The sequence below is a fragment of the Rhineura floridana genome, chromosome 6, assembly GCF_030035675.1.
Source record: "Rhineura floridana isolate rRhiFlo1 chromosome 6, rRhiFlo1.hap2, whole genome shotgun sequence".
NCBI classification, from domain to species: domain Eukaryota; kingdom Metazoa; phylum Chordata; class Lepidosauria; order Squamata; family Rhineuridae; genus Rhineura; species Rhineura floridana.
In genome coordinates, this window is record NC_084485.1 from 157,775,909 (window position 1) to 157,798,291 (window position 22,383).

Consider the following 22,383-nt stretch of genomic DNA (forward strand, 5'->3'; position numbering starts at 1 on the left):
CCAACACTGTCACTGGAGGTTCAGGTGGCCTCAGTGGCTAGGAGTGCCTTTTTCCAGCTCCATTTGGTTTGTCAGCTTTGAACCTGTTTGGACAGAGAAGACTTGGCCACAGTGTTCCATGCTCTGGTAACTTCCAGACTGGATTATTGTAGTGTGCTCTATGTGGGGCTGCCCTTGAAGACGACTCAGAAACTTCAACTGGTCCAAACTGCAGCAGCCAGATTACTGGCTGGGGTTTCCTTTATAACTTATATAACCTCTGTTTTAAAACAGCTACATTGCCAGTTCATTTCTGGGCCCAGTTCAAGGTGCTCACCTTAGTGTTTAAAGCCCTTAACGACTTAGGTCCCAAATATCTGAAAGATGGCCTCCTTCCTTACAGACCATCTCAGCTGTTGAGATCAGCCCAAGAGGAACTACCTTTCGGTAGTTCCACCATCCTTGGAGGTTTGGGGGGCTGTGAAACTCCCCTCCCAGGTGTGTCTAGCAACTTCATTGCAAATGCTGAAGATGCACCTCTTTACCTTGGCCTCCGACACCTGAGATGTATATTTTTAGGACCCAGCCTGTTTTCTATTATGTTTAGGTTGTTTTTAACTGTTTTTATTATATGTTTTTAAATTATTGTACCCCCGCTCTGGGACCTTTGGGTGAAGGGTGGGTAATAAATTCTAATAATAAAAATAGTAACAGATGCCAGATTCTAGAACCTCCAGGCTGGATTACTGTAATGTACTTTATGTGGGGCTGCCCTTGAGGCTGGTGCAAAATGTGGCGACGTGACTGCTCACTGGGGCAAGATATCGCCAGTATGTTACCCCGCTGCTGAAAGAATTGCACTGGCTGCCCATTAGCAGCTGGGCCAAGTTCAAGGTGCTGGTTTTGGGTTACAAAGCTTTATACAGGTTGGGACCAGGATACCTAAAAAATTGTCTTACCCCTTAGATACCCAGTCCATCATCGCGCTCTGCAGGTGAGGGCCTCCTGCAGATACCATCTTATCAGGAGGTCTGTTCCACTTAACATAGGAAGCGGGACCTTTAGTGTTGTGGCACCTACCCTGTGAAATTCCTTCTCCTTAAAAATTAGATAGGCACCATCTCTGTTATCTTTTCGGCTCCTACTGAAGACCTTCCTCTTTCAACAAGCCTTTTAAGTAGAGATCTATCCCAGTCTGCGTCTGTTTGCTTTTTAAGATGTTGTTAAATATTGTTTTAAAAAATGGTTTTTAAGATGCTTTATTTTAAAAATGTTTTAAGATGTTTTGTTTTTGAGATGTTTTTAGAGTTTTGTCCTTTGTTAGTTTGTTTAATTAATTAATTAAATGTTGTGTGTACACAGACTAAGATGACTGTCTTTAAATCTCTTGATATAGAGGGAGACGAGACAGCAGCTATTTCTCCTGATGTTTCCTTCCTTGGTCCTTTTGTCTGTTCTCCCTCCCTCCCCTGCTAGGTGAGCACTGAGTAGGACTCCAAGTTTGCAGTATAGACCGTAGGGATGGAAAGATATGTCAATTTCAGTTCTCTCAGTTTCTCATTTTTCCAGTTTTAAATTCAGTTCTCCATATTTTTGTAGCAATTTGGAAATTTTTAAATCCACATGAAAATTGTGCAGCATTTGAGTGCAAATTTCCCTAGTAAACTCATTTTTATAGGGAGTTTTGAATAATGTACCAATTTTTGCAAGCCATTTCTCAAGATATAATGAATTTGGTAACTTAATTTCACTCATATATATATCTTTTATGCACACTTTCCCCTAATATATGCATTTTTGTAAACATTGGTTGGCGAACTGTATGGCAAATTTTGAATAAGTGTGAATTTCGAGGGATGGCTGGGGTTTGGTTCTCATGTTATTTTAGGAATTGCAGATTTGACAGAATGGAATCGAAACTCTTGCCCATCCCTCATAGATAGTAAGGGAGGGGCCAGGCAACTGGACTGGGGAGAGGATTCACTGCTTCTTTGTCTCTGACTGTAGCAGGTGATTTAAGCCTTGTCTTCACTGTATGTGGTAGTGAACCTGTGTATGGAGCATAACATTTCAAGTTGATTGAATGTTCTTCTGTTGAAAAAGATACCCACTCTCATGGAAAACTATTGTCAGAGGGAAGACCAAGCTAGAATTCTTGTCCCTGATATGCAAATTTTCTGTGCAGAGGAATTTTATTTAATTATTTGTATAGAAGAACATTTATTTATTTATTAAATTTATTAGTCGCCCATCTGGCTGGCTGTCCAGCCACTCTGGGCGACGTACAAAATAAAAACATACAAATACATTAAATCTCAACAATAATAATAAAACCTAACCCACCCCAAAAGCCTGCCTGAAGAGCCAGGTCTTCAAGGCCCGGCGGAAGCTCATCATAGAGGGGGCATGGCGGAGATCATTTGGGAGGGAATTCCACAAAGTGGGGGCCACAACTGAAAAAGCCCTCTCTCTAGTCCTCACCAGTCTACTGTTTTAACTGGTGGGATAGAGAGAAGGCCTTTTGAGGCTGATCTTGTTGAGCGGCATCCCTGATGATGTTGGAGACGCTCCTTCAGATAGACTGGGCTGAAACCGTGCAGGGTTTTAACAATCCATCTAGGGTGATCATATACCTATTTTACAGAGGAGTGAAGGAACCCTCTGTTTGAAAGACTATCCAGTTCAGGTCCTTGTTTAAAGACTTGTGAAGGGTGAATCTTAAAATTGCCCATCAGCAGTGAGCACCTGGACAGGAGTCAGGTCACCTGCTTACATTCTTCTCCACTGTGGTGAGATGGATTGGATTTCTGTTTAAATTATTATAATTATTTCTACATTTGTATCAATGCATATAAATTGACATATGCATTGTAGAAATCCAAGTCATCTTTTGACCTTTTTTGTTGATGTATGTCTGGAGAGGCCCTGAATGGGTACAGTCCAGTTAGGGCTTTACCTCTTATTGAGAATTAGATCTAAAAGGTATGTGACTAGGGCTATGTTGTAAGCACATTTCATGTGTGTGTGCGTGCACACACACACCCCTACCTTACACATGCATGCTCATTAAACAAACACATTTATTTAGGCTGCAGTGGGATAATGGGGGGGGACCTTAAAGTCTTCACCCAGTGATCCTGATAAAAAAATCACTGTCCCCATGCTACTGTTTATTTTATTTATTTAAAAAGTTTATATCCCGCTTCAGTTCCAAAGAATTCTAAGCGGCCAAAAACAATAACATAGTGCAAACACATCATACAATATACAATATATAAAAAATATAAATTATCTCTCACGCTACAATTCAAAAGCTAACCGAAATAAAAAGGTCTTAACTTGGCGACGAAAACTAATTAGAGAGGGGGAAGAACGAATTTCCTGCGGAAGAGAATTCCAAAGAGTTGGTGCTACCACCGAAAACAATTTATTCCTAATGCCAGTCCGATGAATTTGGGAAAAAGAGGGAATATTAAGGCCGGGGTCTAATGAAGATCTTAAAGGACGAGCAGGCTCATAAAATGAAAGACGATTTGAAAGATAACTAGGGCCTGAACCAGATAAAGCTCTAAACGTTAAGACTAGAATTTTAAACTGAACTCGATAAGGAATTGGAAGCCAGTGCAGTTGTTTTAGGAGCGGGGTAGTATGGACTCGCCAGCCTGCTCCTATTAGCATCCTGGCAGCTGCTCTTTGGACTAGCTTCAGTTGACGAAGTATTTTAAGGGGAAGTCCAGTATAAAGCGAGTTACAGTAGTCTAACTTAGACGTAACCAAGGCATGGGTAACCGTGGTTAGGTCAGAGAGTTCCAGGAAAGGACGCAATTGGCGAACCAATTTTAGGCGGGCAAAGGCGCGTCTGGAAGTTGCTAAGACATGGGCCTCCAAAGTCAAGGCCGAATCCAGAAGGACACCCAGACTACGAACCTGGGTCTTTAAAGGGAGTGAAACTCCGTCTAATAACGGTACATTCCCTATTTCCAACTTGGTTCGGTTCCCAACCATCAGCACCTCTGTTTTATCTGGGTTCAATTTCAGCTTGTTCTGCGTCATCCAGGTCTTAACTGCTGTTAGACAGTTATTTAAAGGGAGGATAGCATCTCTCGTATCTGGAGGGAAGGAAAAATAAAGCTGGGTGTCATCAGCATATTGGTGAAATCGAATTCCAAACCTCTGGATAATCTCTCCCAGCGGTTTCATGTAAATATTAAACAGCATCGGTGAAAGCACTGAGCCTTGTGGTACTACGCATGACAACGGCCAGGGATCAGAGCTAAAATCCCCAAATAGTACTCTCTGTGATCTGCCCTCCAAGAAAGAGCGGAGCCACTGAAAAACAGTGCCTCGTAAGCCCATCTCGGAGAGGCGGCCCAAGAGAATATCATGGTCGATCGTGTCAAACGCTGCTGAAAGATCAAGAAGGACTAACAGAGAAACTTTCCCCCTATCTAACTCTCTCCGGAGGTCATCCACTAAGGCTACCATTACGGTCTCAGTTCCATGACCCGGCCTAAAGCCAGACTGAGATGAGTCATAGTAATTTGTCAGCTCCAGAAAACTCTGGAGCTGAGAGGCCACCACTTTCTCAATAATTTTACTTTAAAAAGGTAAGTTGGACACAGGACGAAAACTGTCTAAGCAGGACGGGTTCAAGGAAGGCTTTTTTAATAAGGGAATAACGATTGCTTCCTTTAGGCTTCCTGGAAGGTGGCCTTGCTGAAGGGAAGCGTTGATCACCTCACTGATCCGGTTTGCAAGTCCCTTTCTGGACTGTTTTGTAATCCAGGAGGGACACGGATCCAGTAAGCACGTGGTGGGTCTCATCCCTTCCAAAAGATTATCTATATCAGCAGGATGGACAAGCTGAAATGAGCCTAAAATGGAAGAGCAGACAGTAACTGTCGTAGAGGGCATAGCATTGATTACAACGTTATTAGTGTCAAGATCAGAACGAATCTGGGCAACCTTAGTACTAAAATATGTGGCTAGTTCTTGGCAACGGGAGGCAGAATGATCAAAATTCGGCTTATGTTGATCATGATTAAGCAGATCCTTAACCACCCGGAAGAGTTCTTTTGGTCGGCTGTCAGCAGACGAAATGGCAGCCGAGAAAAAGGCTCTTTGTGCCATAAGTCTAGATGTCATATAATGCTTCAAAAAATTCCTAGCCTGAAGTTGGTCAAAAAGGTTCTGTGTCTTCAGCCAACGACGCTCTAAGCCCCTGTAAGTCCGTTTCATACCTGCCAGCTCTTTAGAAAACTATGGGGCCACACCTTAGATCGAGAATGAGTAAGTGGACGTAAAGGGGCAATGACATCTATAGTCCTGGACATTGTATTGTTCCAAGAATCTACTAAATCAACAATAGAATCACTAGTTCGGGGAACGAAAAATTTTTCAACAGTAGATAAAAAAAACAATTGGATTTAATAATCTTTTTGGGCGAATCATTTTTAAAGGATTCTTTCCTCTAAAAGGAGTATGTAATGGTGGTATTTTGAATTTAATCAAGTAATGATCTGTCCAAAGTAGTGGGCGAATAGATAAGTCACTAATTGTCAAACTCTCTTCATCAGAGCCAGTATAAAAAACAAGATCAAGAGTATGACCAGCTCTATGTGTGGGTTCCTTAATTAACTGCGATAGTCCCAAAGTGATCATAGTCGTCATAAAATCACGGGCTGCACCATATAAAGAGGAGTTGACATGAATGTTGAAGTCTCCCAATACTAACAGTTTAGGGGACACAGTTTACTGTTAGCAGTGTAGGAGTATCAGTTTGTGCTGCAGGGGGTCAGCATTTTTTAAAAAATCAGGATTCCTGGGGAGTGGAAGCTGTCACCTCCCTCACCCCCAGTGACCTTCCTGATGCAGCCTAAATCACCTCACCTGCACTGCTTATCGATGCAGGAACAATAGTCTTCCTTCTACTGCTCAATTGATCAGTGGGGCTGCCTGCAGCTTGGCAAGCTGCACAGAGAGTGACCAAGGGCCGCATGTGACTCATCAGCTGTGAGTTGCCCACGTGTGTTGTAAGGTAATAACCCCCACTCATGTGTTATGGTTTGCTCAGTTTGCTCCCCCTTCCCTTTTTGGTGGTCCCAGGCCGGCAGCAACAAGAGGAGTCAGCAAGATCAGCTTTGCTCTCCACTGCTGGAGTCTCATCCTCTTCATCATTGAGAAGGAAATGAACATATGACAGGTGTAATGCCACACCGGCTGGAATTAGTTCAGTTGCTAAGGAAACCAGTCAACTGTCCCATGGTGGGAAACATTAGGCAAATCAGTAAGAGAGAGCCCTATTTTTATCATTTCCCTGATGGTCCAGTGTGAATAGCTGGGCTGAGGGAGAGGCCTTCATTACTGGGCTCAGAGGGAGGCTTTTATGTTAATAGGCCTTGAGGGGACAAAAGTTGTCTAATTAGAACACCTAGGAAAGACTGCAGGGGAGAGACCGAACGGTGAATGGATGTGTAGCTCTAGACTCTTGGGCTGTACATAGAGTTGCCAACTTCTTTACTAGCCTCGCTGTTAAGGCTTGCACCTTGAAAACTCAGCACAAGACATGTACTTTAAATCTTCCAGTGCAGCTGGAAAGAAGGCAGATGTGGTTCCTCCCTCCTGCACATTCTGCCCTTGGTCAAGTCACACTAAACATGACCATTAAATAAGTAATTGGTTTAAAAAGGCAGGCAGTTAATTAACTAAAAAGTCTGTAATTGACAGCCCTAGTTGCAATCTCTTTTACCCTGGATTGCTAGGTTTTCTGAGGCTCAGAGAGCAGAGCCTCGTAGATAAGTAACAGTGCCAGGCAGATGAGGGGTGGTGGAGGAGCATGATGGTGTCTGGTGGGAGAAGAAAATGGCTTCTTGGTAGGTTGGGGGAAAGCCTGGCTCTGAATGGTTCCTCAGTGGCGAAGCTGGATGGACGTGGAGGAGGGAGCTGTCAAGCCAACCAGAAAAATAGCCTGTCCCCTTGATTCTGGCCCATTACCTTAAGAACCCGCTTCTTCCCATGGAGATCTGGAGAAGAAGACAGCACCCCTTAAGTTCAAACTCAGAGACTTGACAACCCTAATGTATTACTGTTTCGGAATCAACCCATGCAGGTGTATTTTTAAATATTGGGATTTTTAAAAAATATTTCATCACCACCACTTCATGAAGGATTCCAGCCAGTGTACTAAAGTGTGTATAAACTCCAGAAATATATAAATATGATTTAGAGCCAACAAATAAATATAACAAAATGCAGAACAAAATAAAAACCTGAAAAACAAAAAAACAGAATAGAGTATAATTCCAAAAATAGAAGTGAGACCTGTCACAAAATGCCGCAGTGTGGAATGCTTCTGTTCCGGCTTCTCCATTCCATCTTCCACCACCCCCCGCGTCCCATTTTCTGTTTGTTTTTCCTCTACCCAATTGATGCTTAGTAGTCTGTGGTCTATAGAATCATAGAATCATAGAATCTTAGAGTTGGAAGGGGCCTTGTAGGCCATCAAGTCCAACCCCCTGCTCACAGCAGGAAATCCACAGCTAGAGCATCTCCCGCAGATAGCTGTCCAGCCTCTGCTTGAAGACATCCAGCGAAGGGGATCCCACCACCTCCCTAGGCAGTCGGTTCCATTGCCGAACTGCCCGTACTGTCAAGAAGTTCCTTCTAATGTCCAATCTGAATCTACGCTCCTGCAACTTAAAACCATTAGACCTAGTCCTACCCTCTGGGGCAGCAGTGAACAAATCTGTACCCTCCTCTATGTGACAGCCCTTCAGGTACTTAAAGAGTGCAATCACGTCACCCCTCAGCCTTCTCTTCACCAGACTGAACATGCCAAGTTCCTTCAACCTTTCCTCATAAGACTTGTTCTCCATACCGGCTATCATCCTCGTCGCCCACTTCTGAACCCGCTCTAACTTGTCTATATCTTTCTTAAAATGAGGCGCCCAGAACTGAATGCAGTATTCCAGATGAGGCCTGACTAATGCAGAATATAGTGGGACTATTACTTCCCTCGACCTGGAAACTATAGCTCTGTTTATGCATCCCAAAATCACGTTTGCCTTTTTTGCCGCAGCATCACACTGCTGAGTCATGTTCAACTTGCGATCCACTACAATTCCAAGGTCCTTCTCACACGCACTACTGCTAAGCCAGGTATTTCCAATCCTGTACCCGTGCATTTTGTTTTTGTGGCCTAAATGCAGAATCCTGCATTTGTCTTTATTGAATGTCATTTTATTAATTTCAGCCCAATTTCCTAGTCTATCCAGGTCCCTTTGGATTTTATTCCTGTCTTCCATTGTGTTAGCTATCCCTCCCAGTTTCGTATCATCCACAAACTTCATAAGGCTTCCCTCCACCCCGTCATCTAAGTCATTGATAAAAATGTTGAAGAGTATCGGCCCCAGGACAGAACCCTGTGGCACTTCGCTCGAAACCTCCTTCCAGTCCGAAGCAGAGCCACCGACGACCACTCTTTGAGTACGGTTTTCCAACCAGTTGTGAATCCACCTGACAGTATTTCCATGTAGTCCGCATTTGACCAGTTTGCTAATCAAAAGGTCGTGGGGGACTTTGTCAAACGCTTTGCAGTAATCTAGATAGATGACGTCTACAGCATTTCCACCATCTACTAAGCTAGTGACCCGATCAAAAAAAGAGATGAGATTAGTATGACAGGATTTCCTCATTCCTCATTAGACTATTTTTGGATTCTTCCCCTTTTTCTGAAGGTTTCCTGTACTTCTGATCCCTCCCCCAGCCTGCCAATACCTCCCTCTTGTGCATGGATGGTGCTATATGCTGTTGTAAAAGAAAGAATAAAGAACTTCAATAAAATGTAATTTTGAGAAAAAGCATTAGTGCAGCTTTGCCAGCCCTGCCTTCGCTTTTAGCTAGGCAAATGCATCTCTTACCCAGGGGACTTGTCTGACAGCAACAACACCAGTGAAGCACTTGTTTCTCCCTCTTTAAGCCAGTGTAAATTGCTTACAGGTTTTTGGGAAATAGAGAAGGGGAAAAACAAAACAACAATCTAAATAGGCCAATGGCTCCAGTCCAAATATTTTGTTTTCCATGTCTTTGTTGGAAGTTGGAAATTTTGCTGATTGTGGGTGAATACAGGATACGTGAGGATAGCATGTATAGGGGCTAGCTGGCTGTCAAAAGCATTCTGGGAAAATATTTGGAGATCTGACTGTCTGTTCAGTGGCATCTCTTCAGATGACTTTACCTCATGCTCCCTCTCCAATGTACTGTCTGTAGTGCAAGGTTTAGAGAAGTAAGAGCTGGTCGTGCTGATACTGTAGATGTTCATGCAGGTAAGTCTGTATGACTAACAGGGTAACACGAGGAGAGTGAACTCATGTGCAATTGCAGTCACTCTTTGGCAAACAGGAAGATTGGAACAAGTAGTTTCTCTATTCATGGAAGGGAAGAGATGATATGAGTTTGCCGTTCCACCATTATGCTCCTCATATGAGTAGATCACACATAAATAGTTATTTGCAGCAGCTGTTTAGCTCCAATAATATGTACCCCAGCTCTAAACAAGAGAGGCATGCTGGTGGCAGTGATGGGGCTGTTCCTGGGAAGTTCCCTCTAAGTAATGTGCCGACATTCATGTTGCTTTTATTGTCACGGTGGGGGAGGGACACTATGGACTTTCAATCAGTGCCACTAAACAGGCAATGGAGGGCACTGAAAAAAATGCTCATTCTGGAATCACCACAATGATCATCATCTCTGATGCAAGAAATCTGGTTTTTCATAATTTTTCAACACTCTATTATGACAAGCAAAATGCTTGCTTGTGCAAGTAAAACAGATCTTGTGATAACCTGGATGTTCTTAAGTGAATATCATGAGATGAATACATGTTGTATCAGTTCAATGTATTTGTTCTTTCTTTGCTCATGGGTGGCTTCTCCAAGGCTCATATTCAGTCCCCTATGACTCTTTCCATAATTAAACAAACCCCCTCCTCTGATTTTTGCTTCTGGGCATACCTACACTACAAACATATCTTGGTTTCATTCCTATGACTTGCCTAGCTTCCCCCTGGGAATCCTGGGAGCTATAGTTTGAGGCAGTGCTAAGGATTTTCCAAAAGAGGTTCCCAACCCCTCCGCAGTCCACCAGTTCTCAGGGTTTCCTGTTAAACCAGTTTAAAGACTTTAGTATGGATATTCCCACAGGATAATCCCACATTGTCCTGTTTTTGGCCAATCTAAGAATTCTTTTTCTGCTAAGAAAAGAACTTAAGTATACTTTGACCCCATATATCAACCAGAGGACTAAAGGCTGCTGGGTTGTCTGTATTTGTGTGGATTTGGTTTTGTTATAATCTCCTGTAAACCACCTTGAGGATCTTTCAGCTGAAAAGTGGAATGTATAACTTACAAATCAATAAATATGTATTTTTAAAATACAGTTTAACATTGTCATGGCTGTGTAACTCAACAAGACAACATAAGCAATGTACCTAGTATAGTGGTTAGAGTGTCAAACTAGGGTCTGGAAGAGCAGGTTCAAATTCCTACTCAGCTGTGAAGTTAACTGGGTGATCTTGGACCAGTCACTCTCTCAGTCCAGCCTGCTTACAGAGGATAAAATGGAGAGGTGGAACCATATATGCAGCCTTGAGCTCCTTGGAGGAAAGATGGGATATATCTGTAATAATAAAAAAATAATAAAAAAATATACGTGCAAAAGAGCAAATAGAAGGGCAGTGTGAGAGAAGTGCCTTAGGTGGCAGATTTGGGTGCCATTCAACGACAGCAAATTAAACATGTTTATTTTACAGATAGGGGGCTAGGCAGCTTTGGATGGTCATAAACAAATGCCATCAGATAGATTAATTGATGTAATCCTATGAGAGCCTGTCAAGGTAACACTTGTGTCACCAGCACTTAATGGTCACTGCTATTGAAAGCCACAGAAATATTTTATACGACAGGAACAGTAGGGTACAACTGGCCCCATTCACCTCCAAATGGCGGTTGTTGGCAGGGTTCATAAGTGCAGTCTATTCAGAAAACGTTCAGCACTCCATGCCTTCTACAGACTTAAGATTCATAGTTCACTGAACTTAGGCCCCTCTTGCTTTCCAAATTCTTTGCTGATGTGCTAGTTATCCTTCTTGGAACAAAGCTTGATACAGGCGTTTAAGAACCTGATCTAATGCATGTTTACTCAGACGTATCTCCCATTGAATTCAATATGCCTTATTTATTCCCAAGAAAGTATGATTATGATTATGACTTGAGACTTCTTTACTGATGGGGCAGACATACCTACCAACAAATTGAATGCTAGACCAACCCTTACTCTTGCTTCTCCTTTGTACGCTGGGCATATATATGTTCTTGGGTTTTTTGTACTTGAAGAAATACACACATGCTTGATTAGGCTGCCTTGCTTCACTTTACAAGCAAAAGTGCTTTGGAGATTGTGTGTGGGAGACAACTGTGTTGATGTTATCATGTGCACTAGCTGGTAAGTGCCCTCTACATTTCCCCACTGAAATGGAGTCCTACCAAAAACCTTTAGATTGGAGCTATTTATTTACAGAGCTCACCCAAGACCTGAAAAAACAAACATTTCCTTACAAAGCAGCAGAAGTAGTGCTCAGTTACAACTTTTAAAAGGTAGCATATGTCTTCACCCTGTGTTTAAGAACTGTGGCTCTACCTAGTTACTCACATGCATTTCACTCAGATACGTCTTGCAAAACTCGTTGCATGTTCTGTACCCTAAAATAAGTGGAACCTTTCCTGTGTTGTCCACTCTCGTTTGAGCATCCTACAAAAGGCGAAATAAAAGCAACTGAGTCACATAGTTATTTTCTTCCTGCTGCACAGAGGCATTGTTGACCTGCCTCCCTAGCAGGAAGAGAGGATCCTAGAGAGCTTTCTTGGTTTTCCATTGTTTCTGAAGCCTCATGAGTCTCTGCCCCCAAATTATATTGTGACTAAGTTTCCATCATCCTGCTTCCCATTGCTATTGTTTTGTGTGTTTTTTTGCACAAGGGAAGGAATCATAACCTAGCTGTGGCCCTTGATACTTATAAATTTATGACAATAGTGTTTTGATTACCAAGAACGTTTAAAGGTAAATAGGGGCTAAATGAGGATTGGTAAGTTTTTGTTGTTGTTTGGTTCACTTATGGGTGTTCAATATTCATTCTGCTGGGCAACCTGCCAGACCTAACAGGCAAGTTCTTCATATGACTTAAATGCTGCTACTACTAGGAATTAGGATATCTGGATATCTGGATACTGTGTTTCTATCTGGATACTGTGTTTCTATCTGTTTTTAATAATTAGGAAGCCAACTTTTCCCCTTTACAAACCTTTATTGAAAGAATATTTAATTATATGTTGATTTATACTGGGTCCAGAATCAGTATATTGTAGCAGATTGACTTTGTCAAATCCCATGTTACTTCAATAGTTTGCACCTGTCATAGTCGGGGTGTGTGTCACAGAGCCCCAACACGTTCTTTTAAAGAAAAAACAGCATTGGAAGGTAGGAATTTAAAACTGAGAAGCAGCAAGTGGGACAAACCAAAGATTCTTCCTTTTTTAATAGACCTGGTGTTCCCAGACTGTCGTCCATAGACTACGATTTGTCCCCACTTCATTCAGGTAGCCCACAGCATGTCTGTGGATTTGTGGTTGAAGACAGGAGACAGCACACCCTCTACATTAAATATTCATACTGATTTTTAATTACATTTAATTGCTTTTATTTCTTACATTGTATTACAATTTGAATATGGAATTCAAATTGTAATACAATAAAATACAATATATAAGAGATAAAAGAAGCTATAAAATATAATTAAAATTATACAGCATCAAACACAGCACATGATAATTGCTAGAACAGGCTGAAAAATAATTAAGTGGGCCACCAAGACCCTGAGCAATTTCAAGTGGTCTGCAATAGACCTTAATTATTGTTGCTAAAGGTGTTGAGGCAGGACTTGTACCATCGGTCAGTGTTGCCAGATTTTCAATTTGGAATACAGAAGAGTTTTAAAAATGCTTGGGGTTTTTTTTGCTCAGCACACTTCATGGTTGAAGGGGATAGAGTCCAGTCTCAGTCTTCTCCTGCCCCTTCTCCTTCTCATGTCTGTCACACAGCAGTACCACAAGCCACTTCACTTCACGAAAGTATCGGGGAACAGCCACGCTCCTTGGTGAGCTCCTCACCTTCAGCCCCCCCCCAGTATTTCAGCTGCCCCTCCTATCTGACTCCATTTGAAGGGATGTCAGGTTCTCCTCAATTGTTTTGTAGAGGGGTTGGGAACACACCATTGCCTTTTCTATTCCACTTACTGGAGGAAGAAAGCAGTCCACAAGCTATCAGGACAAATTTAGGAGGAAGAGAGATGCAAGGGAGCTCCTCCTCCACACTCTGTTGCTGTAGGTACTGCTAGTAGGTGGGATGGGTGGGGGTGGAGATACTAGACTGGAACCCTTCCCTTTGGAGCAAACTGCCACTGGTTGGTCAACAGGAGCAGTAAATCATGGGGGTGGAAATCCTTCAGTGCGTGCTCATATTTACATTCTTGTTTGAGATTTGTCCATGATTCTCTTGCATGCTGTCTTGCAAGAAGTTTTGTTCATCTGTCAACACTGCCATGGAACCAGCTCCAGTCCCAACTTAACACACCAGTTTGGAAGTGTAAGCCTTTAAAGCCAACAAGTACAACATTTCCAGCCAGGGTGTGAGGTGACCAGAAGGAACCAATTGCATCTCACTTCCTCAAAATGCAGGGCAGATCTTCTTGGGAAGTAGCTGCTCCTCAGTGTCTGCCTCCCCCTCCCGCTTCCCTGCAGATGTCAGGGACTGTGGCCAAATGATAGAATTTAGCCGAGTGAGTTATCTCTGTGCGCTCATATTCGTCTTTAAGCACAAAAGGAAACAGAGGCATGCAATGTTAGCTCCAGCAATTAGCAGATAGTATGACACCTCTAGATTGACCAGATCCAGTATAAATAGTAGGGGCCTATCCTTCTGCCCTTGGCTGCCTGGTCAATAAAGAAATACTTTCTGCCTGCTATACTTCAGGCATCAACTCTCAAGGTCTTGCAAATCATGCAGAGTGTGTGTTCTCCTTGAGCCCAGGGTCCCCAGTGTAAATGTGAATATGGCTGCTTAGAGCCCCAACATGGTCCTTAGAGTTGGCCATGGCACTGAGCACCTGACAGATGGTCCCATTGGTGCTGAATGACTGGGACCTTTGTTCTGTCTACTAACAAGCTCTGGCACACCTGTACTGCCATGCATTTGTTCTGTCTGCTGCACATGTCTGGCAGTATATTGAAGGGGTACCAGCAGTGAATGTATTCCAGCCCAATACAAGAAACAAATCTGAACTGGCAGTCTTGAAGTTTGTTAAAACTCTGTTGGACCATGTAACAAGAGGAGGGTTGAAAATCAAAACATGTACAAGGTTGGATTTGGGGTGTGTGTGGAGGGGGATGAGCCCTAATATAGCCCTAATACAGACTGGAAAGGGCAGATAGGTTGGAGGAGGTCAGAACCTGCCAGTTTTGATGTGAAGCATTTAATTGTTTGAAAGATTGGCTCTTCCTTGCATTAATGACCTTGACAACTCAAAGTGCCACTTTAAAGTCAATCTCCTCCTACGCAGTCAGTTTGAAAGTGGAACTCTGCAGCAGGTAATATTAATAACAACAATAATAATCATATTTTGCAGCTTTCTAAAGCACTTTTCACCAAGACAACTTCCCCCTTCTGCCTACCCTCAAGCAACAACTGAGCTGCCAATAGTGGAAGGTGACAGATTGGTCTTTTCAGTTGTTCATGTTGGAGCACTTAATTTAATGCACAAAAAGCCCTCTTGCACAGCATCAGCATGGGATGAACATGACTGCAGATTGGTGCTGTTCTTCAAATGGCAATGAGCCAGGTCTGACTCAATGATTGTTTTATGTTACTGAATTGCCTATAGAGGTTGACATGGTAGCCCTAGGGCTGCCACAGAAGGAGATTATTATACACCTTTTGGCTACAATTTCTTCATTGAAACCCAGTCTAAATCTTCTTTGCTGAAACTCATTCGCTGATCTTTTGTCCCACTCTCTCTACAAAGATTTGCGGGCTGCTTACTTGGAATTGTCCCATTTCATCGTTACAACAACCCTGTGACCATTGGGGCTGAGTGGGAACCTGGGTCTTCCCACTTTTTCCTGCTAGACCACACTGGCCTTCCAGTAGAACTTGAAACTGCTGAGGTTGTTTGTTAATAACAAGGAACTCCTATCTGTAGAAAGACAGCTGCCAATGCACTTGGCTCTTTTCTCCATCACTCATATAGCTTCCAAACCGCTTTATCAGGATGCTTCACTGGGCTGCTCACAAAAAACGAAGGCTTAGCTTTCTTCTATGTGTGAGATTAGCAAACATTCACTGATCAGTCATGGATGTAGTGACAAAAGGGCTGAGAGAGTGAGTGAGTAAGGAAGCAAATGAAACTAGTGTCTTGTTCCACTTCCGTTGGTTCCTTTGTATTCCTTAACCTTTTCTTGCACTCCCTTTGAATACATGATTCTGGCAACCATCATTGCGAACTGCATTGTTCTGGCCCTGGAACAACACCTCCCTGAAGATGATAAGACGCCTATGTCTCGGAGATTAGTAAGTTAATTTCGGTTGTTTGATTGTTGTAGATTCTCCTTCTCCCTTTCCCCCCCTTGATTGGATGTTGGTTCAGCAACTTTTACCACTGTAAGTTTTCAGTCTCAAAGATGGATGTGTGTCTGAGTGCCAATGGCAACAGGAAAACCTGATAAGATGCCCTTCAGGGCTTGAGACTCATAATGGTTCAGAAATAGCTCCTCAGTCTTACAGCAAGGACTGATGCAGGTATTTCTATAGGTCAAGGATATTTGTCATAATTGGCATCTTCCAGGCCCCGTCTCCCCATTGGATGGATAGGACAATGGCCAAGGGCTCCTAGCCAACAAAAGACACTCTTATTTTATTTATTTACTCCATTTAGGAGATACCCAATTACTGTCATTCTCTAGGTGACATACAGACTCTGTAGGTTGTTGTTATTCCTGCTGTGCTTTAGCCCAGGGCCAACTGGTCATTTTGTTGGCTATGAGGCAGTGGAAAATTACAGCATGCATGCACAACTTCTGGGTCACTAGAACTGTAGTTTCTTTATTTAAGTACGTGGAAGTTTTGGGGGATGGGGGGGACTTAAAGATTTTAGAAGTGGGTAAAATTGCTCCTAAATTACACCGAAAACAAAATTTGAGGTGAATTTGAAGGTTTCTACTCAGGTAAAGTATCTAACAACATTCTAATAAAAATAGCAAAATGTATCAGAATGAGTGGGAGTGGGGGAGGACGTTTCTTACATTCCTAGAAATGGGGAAAGAACCAAGAATGTAAGTTTTGGTTTGGAGCACTGTCACATTTCAGAATCCATTAATATGCATGAATAGGTGCCATCAGAGAAGCACAGGAGCTTAGTGCAAAAAAGTTTCAGTGCTAGTAATCAGGCTGGTAATATGTTGCAGGTGACACTTGTATACATACGGTCACTCTACCACATAGCCCAGATGGAGCATGCAAGTCCCACTGAGGACAATGGAATCTTCTCACAAGTAAATATTCTCAAGATTGTGTCTTTATAACAAAAGACTGCTCAACTCTGTGTTTATCAAACATATCTTCCTAAAAGAATGTACTGCATGTACATAACCAGCTCACTGAGAACTCACACACAGACAGTTCAAAAAGAACTGTTCCTGTATTTGGTTTTGACCTCTTTGCTCATCTATCTTTTGTTAATAATTTCCACTTAACAGTTCCTCTCAAAAGGCACAGAGGTCAGTAGTGGTGACAGTGACAAAAACTGGAATTGGGTGTTGCTTGTTAAGAAACAAACTCCTCCAGTTCACCGCCCCCCCACTTCTCAGTTAGGCCCTGACCCCTTCAAGGTTTGGGCCCACGTTGAAAGACGCTTGGTGCCATCACCCCTCCCCCTTCCCAGCCCCCTCCACTTCCTGCCCTCAATTTCTCAAACTTTCTCTCTTTGGGGAGAGGGGACAGGACTGGCAGCAGGGAGAGCTTCCATTAGTGAGAAAGGGGAGTCAGGCTAAATTCCTAAAATATTTTGGGTCTCCTTAATGCTAAGCTGTAGCACTTGAGTGGAATTCTGTGGACATTATGCCATATGGACAATGGTCTAAGGAAAGTTAGTTGAAATCAATGGGACAAGTGAGGTATGATTAACTTGTGCATGACAGTTTTTTTCTGCATTGAGTCCACTTTCTTGGCAGTAAGCCCTGCTAAGATCCGTGGGACTTGCTTCTGAATTATCATACCAAGGATAAGGACTCAAAATGCGATCAGAGAATTTCCAAAATGTATGCAGGACATATTTGCTGATCCTCTTCTCTGACCTGCCCATTTGTTCACTTCCTGTAGGAGAAGACAGAACCTTATTTCATTGGGATCTTTTGCTTTGAAGCTGGCATTAAAATAGTTGCTTTGGGATTCGTTTTCCACAAGGGCTCATACCTACGGAATGGATGGAATGTCATGGATTTCATTGTGGTCCTGAGTGGGTAAGTTCTTCTCTATATTTGTGGAAGTTGATGGTGGATGGAATTAAAGTCTTGTGACGTATATTTGAACATGACAGAGTGAAGGATATGGGGAGTAGAGGGCAGCTCCTCAGGTTCTACCTGGAGTGGGAGCATTCCCAATTGTCTATGTTGATAATAAAGACAATGAAGAGGAAAATGTCTTCTGGGCTACCAGCTTGTTCAGTTCTCATTCAAAGGTATAGAAACATTTAAGGTTGCTGTTGCTGCTCGGCTCTGAATGTGGCAATCAGAATTCAGCTGATAGATTTTGTCTGGGAATACATTGAGGGTGAAAACGGCATCTTAAAGTAAAAGCAGCTTCAGGTGGAAACATCAGGAATGGGGAGGAAAGGGATGCTTAATGCTTTCTCTAACCATCACATCTGTGCACTAAATCAGTCCCCAGGCAAACTCACCACCACAGAGGTCTCAAAGATGTGTTTGTGAAGCCACGCCTTCACAGCTCCTTGGCTTCAAAATTGTCCCCTTCCAAACCTGCTTTCTTTTGAGAAAAACTTGGCCATTAAGGTTCAGTTTGTGTGTAATGTGTAGCTAAGCCTGTAGCTGCTGTCTTAATTCAAAACCTCATGGCTGTGGAACTGAGAGCCACTTCAAGGCAGAGTAGGCAATGCCAGTGTAGAAGGACCAGTGTTCTGACTCATCCTAAGGCTGCTTTATATTTTGATATCATATATCGTATATCAATGGCTTCTAATTGTATGACGCATTTTTCCTTATATTACTGATGAAAGCTCTCTCTGCTTAATTTTTCCTCACTTCTCTGTTCTGCATCTGGAGGAGAAGATGCTTTGTCTTTAGCTTCATTGTGTGAATGTTGTGGGTCCCTCTGGCTTTGGTAACTTCAGAAAAGAACAGGGTGTTGCTATGGAGATACTGTCCATGATAGGCCAGTCAAGGCAATCATGCTGTGCTCCTCCAACCCCCTGACCTGGAATTACAGAAAGTGACTGAAGCGGAGGAGAGGAGAGTTCAGCTAACTCTGTTGAAGGGAAAAGCCCACCAAGTACATCTACTACGAGTCATAGGTTATGGTCTGAAGGCACATGAGGCCACTACCTTGCTGAAACTAAACAGGTCTGAGTCTTGTCAGTGCCTGGATGGGTGTCGTCTGCCTGGGAACCATATCTGTGCCACCTTGAGTTCCATTGTAGGGAAAAGGTGGGATAGAAATGTAAGAAAATAATTTTTTTGAGGGATGACACCTCTCCACCCCATCACAATCTAATACTTTTGCCTTCATTTAACTTTCTCTTCTGGTAGGAAGGGAACTAAGCTAAATTTTACCAAGCTTAATTTAGTTATCATGTCCCTAGGTAATGCTTGATTGTGGTGAAATAATGCTTAATATTAAGGGTGCATTGGCTAGATTGTTATATTTGTGTAAGGGAGATTGTGCTCCATTGCTTATTGGTTGCTGTCATACCCCAGTGCTTCTCAAATGTTTTAATTCAGCACTCCCCCCCTGACAGCCATGTCGTTGGCACACAGTATTCTCACACACAGTTGCATGCATGTAGCCCAGGGTGTCTGAGTCTACCCGGCATTGGCTTCCTGAGTAGTGACAGGATCAGAGCCCCAAAGGTCAAGAACGAATAAGCTATCAGCCAGGTGAGGACCAGAGGAAAATAGCATAGTCTAAAGGTCAGATTCCTGCTGCTAATGAGCAGATGAGCCAAAGAGTCTTGATTCCAGGGTGAGAATATGGCAAAGACAGAGAGCTGGAAGCTTGCAAGCTCTTCTCACTCGAAGACTAAGCGCTCAGACCAAAGGGCATGGAAATGTGACGTAAGGGGAAGGTGCATTGGCTTCTTGATCAGGTGATGAGATGAGGTGTGATGGGCTGGGCTGGGCCTTGTAATGCTGCCTCTGGATAGCATGGTTTTGTCTGCAACTCCTTCAGCAGGGTTGTTGGCGTCAATATGCTGGCTGCTTAGGTTCCTGTTTTACGAACTCTGGCACTTTATACACTGATGCACACATAAGATCTGTGGAGTGGGTCGTTAATCCAACAGTTGCATTACCAACTAATTAGAGCAGGGCGTATAATATACCCTTCTAAAGCCATCCAGCCAAGGAAGGAAGCAGGAGCCGCTGTAACCAGAAGCTCTTGCATGCGCCTCTCTTCTCTGCTGCTTCCATGCTTTGTTTCTACTTGCTGCAGAATCCTCCTCCTCTGTGGAGCATTCAGTCCCTCTCCAAGTGTGTTGCACATGCCTGTATAATTTAGGACCTCATACCCCCCCAGTTTACTACAACCCTTGACTGGTAGTCTCAACAAGTTCTTCAACAAGCCCCTAGTTTTGCAGTTCCTCCCAAGCAGTTGGGAAATATTGGTTTATTGGACTTCTGGTGGGACACCCATACAAGACTGTATTAAAGCAGACTACAAATGTATGTGTGATATTTTCTACACCCACGTATGTATGTTCAGGAAAAGCAACAACCAATAGCACTAGTGTATTCATGTGAAGATCACATGTGCTTATTTTGCTTGGTTTGTAAGTCAGTGTTACCAGCGAGTGTACATACACACAGAAAAAAGCAATATTAGTATTATCCTGATGTGGTCGAAAATTGTATGTGTGACCCTTAAATGGCACCTCTGCCTATCACTCTATTAAAATGCCATAGCTGAAAGCTATGTTTTATTCCTCCTACACCTTTTATGGGAAACTGCCATGTGTGAAGCAGCCTTTACTGAATGAGTATTCAGGTTGAGTCAAGTGAGGCCTTTAGTGAGTTTGAACAGGAAGTTTTCTAGAGATCACGAGTATGATACTGTAGCATAAAAGCAGAGCTTGGAAAAGTTACTTTTTTGAACTACAACTCCCATCAGCCCGATCCAGTGGCCATGCTGGCTGGGGCTGATGGGAGTTGTAGTTCAAAAAAAGTAACTTTTCCAAGCTCTGCATACCAGCAGCACTGGATACAAACCTATGGATATAAATCTGTTTACTAGCAACTGTAATCTGTGCCACTTGGTCCTGTAATGTACATACTTTAATGATCCTGTTCTGCTACTATTGCCTGATCTATAACATTTCTAGTATACACATTAATTTGGTTCTGCTTATTTCTGTGCTTGTTTAACACAGCCAGTTTCCATATCAGTGCTTTTAGAAAAGAATTTTCACTGGTGAGAAATGAACTCAAAATGACACTTTTAACTATGCAAAAAGGCCCTTTTAAACTTTCATAAAATGCAAATTACATAATAAAGCAATACCATGATAAATAAAATACATTTATTTAATTACATTCAATGTATTTAAAGACATTTAGCACTTAAATTTAACGATGATCTTCTCCATTCAGTTCTCACACCACTAGCCATTGGAACAGTCCCATTCTTTGAGTATGTTTTTGCTTCCTCTAGATTTTTGCTGTTATTTACAGCATATGTTTTTCCCATTCTTTGCAGTCTCCAATAATCTCAGTTGTGAATTTTTTAAAAAATAAACATCACATCAAGACTTATGTCTTGATAATAAGTAGTTCCTCTTTTGTACAGCACTGCTGGTCAGTTTTTGGTCTATCTTCTGATGCTGCATTTATCATTTTTGTTTGAGGGAAGCAGTTTATCCTTTAAAAAACAAACAAACCAGGTACTCCCTGCCTTGTTTTCAATTCCTCAACAGGGTTTAATTCCAAAAAAAGCTTTCATTGACACAATGGTGGTAACAGCAGTAGCATCTGAAGATGCTTGGTGAAATGGCTCATCAATTTAAGACATTTTGTGGCAGCCTGTTGCCTTTCTGTATGCATTCTTTTTACATATCATAGAATCATAGAATAGCAGAGTTGGAAGGGGCCTATAAGGCCCATCAAGTCCAACCCCCTGCTCAATGCAGGAATCCAACTTAAAGCATACCCAACAGGTGGCTGTCCAGCTACCTCTTGAATGCCTCTAGTGTTACAGAGCCCACCACCTCCCTAGGTCATTGGTTCCACTGTCATTACCACTCTAACAGGCAGGAAGCTTTCCCTGATGTTCAGCCAAACTCTGGCTTCCTGTAACTTGAGCTCGTTATTCCATGTCCTGCACTCTGGGATGATTGAGAAGAGATCCTAGCCCTGCTCCATGCATTCAGGTGATGCCCTTTTGTGGCATTCCTCATTACCTGATATTTAGATGGTGGCAGGGCTCCAGAGGGACCCCTCTACAACTCTGATCAGCTGTCGTTTGATACAATTTTTAAAAATGCAAAAATCTGCTTTATTTCTTTCTACAAACTTCCGTCAGGTAACCAGTCAGATTTGGAACAAATACCTTTAAAATATACTGTTAAAACTAATATTCACAACCCCCATCACCGTTGTGTATTGTTCTAAAATCCACTGCTCTTTAGCAATTTTGTTATGATTGCACCCTAATTTTCTTAATTTTGCATAATAATCAAAGATAAAGGTGATCCTGAGTAGAGGTGTTCATCCCTCCCTTTCTAAATAGTGCCCCGCTAGTCACCATACTAAAACCACTTTGATGTGTGTGAGAGAGAGTGAGAGAGAGTGAGAGAGAAAACAAGGGGTACCTTGTGGTAACTTTAAAACACACACATGCAAACAAACCTGATTTTGTATGCAGCTCAAAATTTGTCAAAATGTTGAAACCTGAATCATTAGCAGTCACTGAGTGGGATCAGATATGGAAAACATTTGCTTCTAATTAGCATAATTATCAACGTAAGAAAGTTGCCTATTAAGCATGTGTGCAGTCATAGCATTCAGTCTGTGGGAAATA

General features: G+C 42.5%; 1 protein-coding gene across 1 annotated transcript in view; it reads left to right on the forward strand.

Annotated features, from left to right (window-relative positions):
- Positions 1-22,383, forward strand: part of CACNA1E (calcium voltage-gated channel subunit alpha1 E) — a 683,463-nt gene that overhangs the window by 272,961 nt on the left and 388,119 nt on the right. The window contains exons 4-5 of the mRNA XM_061634264.1: positions 15,549-15,654; positions 17,461-17,600. Coding sequence (XP_061490248.1) covers positions 15,549-15,654; positions 17,461-17,600 — 246 coding nt within the window. The remainder of the gene's footprint in view (positions 1-15,548; positions 15,655-17,460; positions 17,601-22,383) is intronic.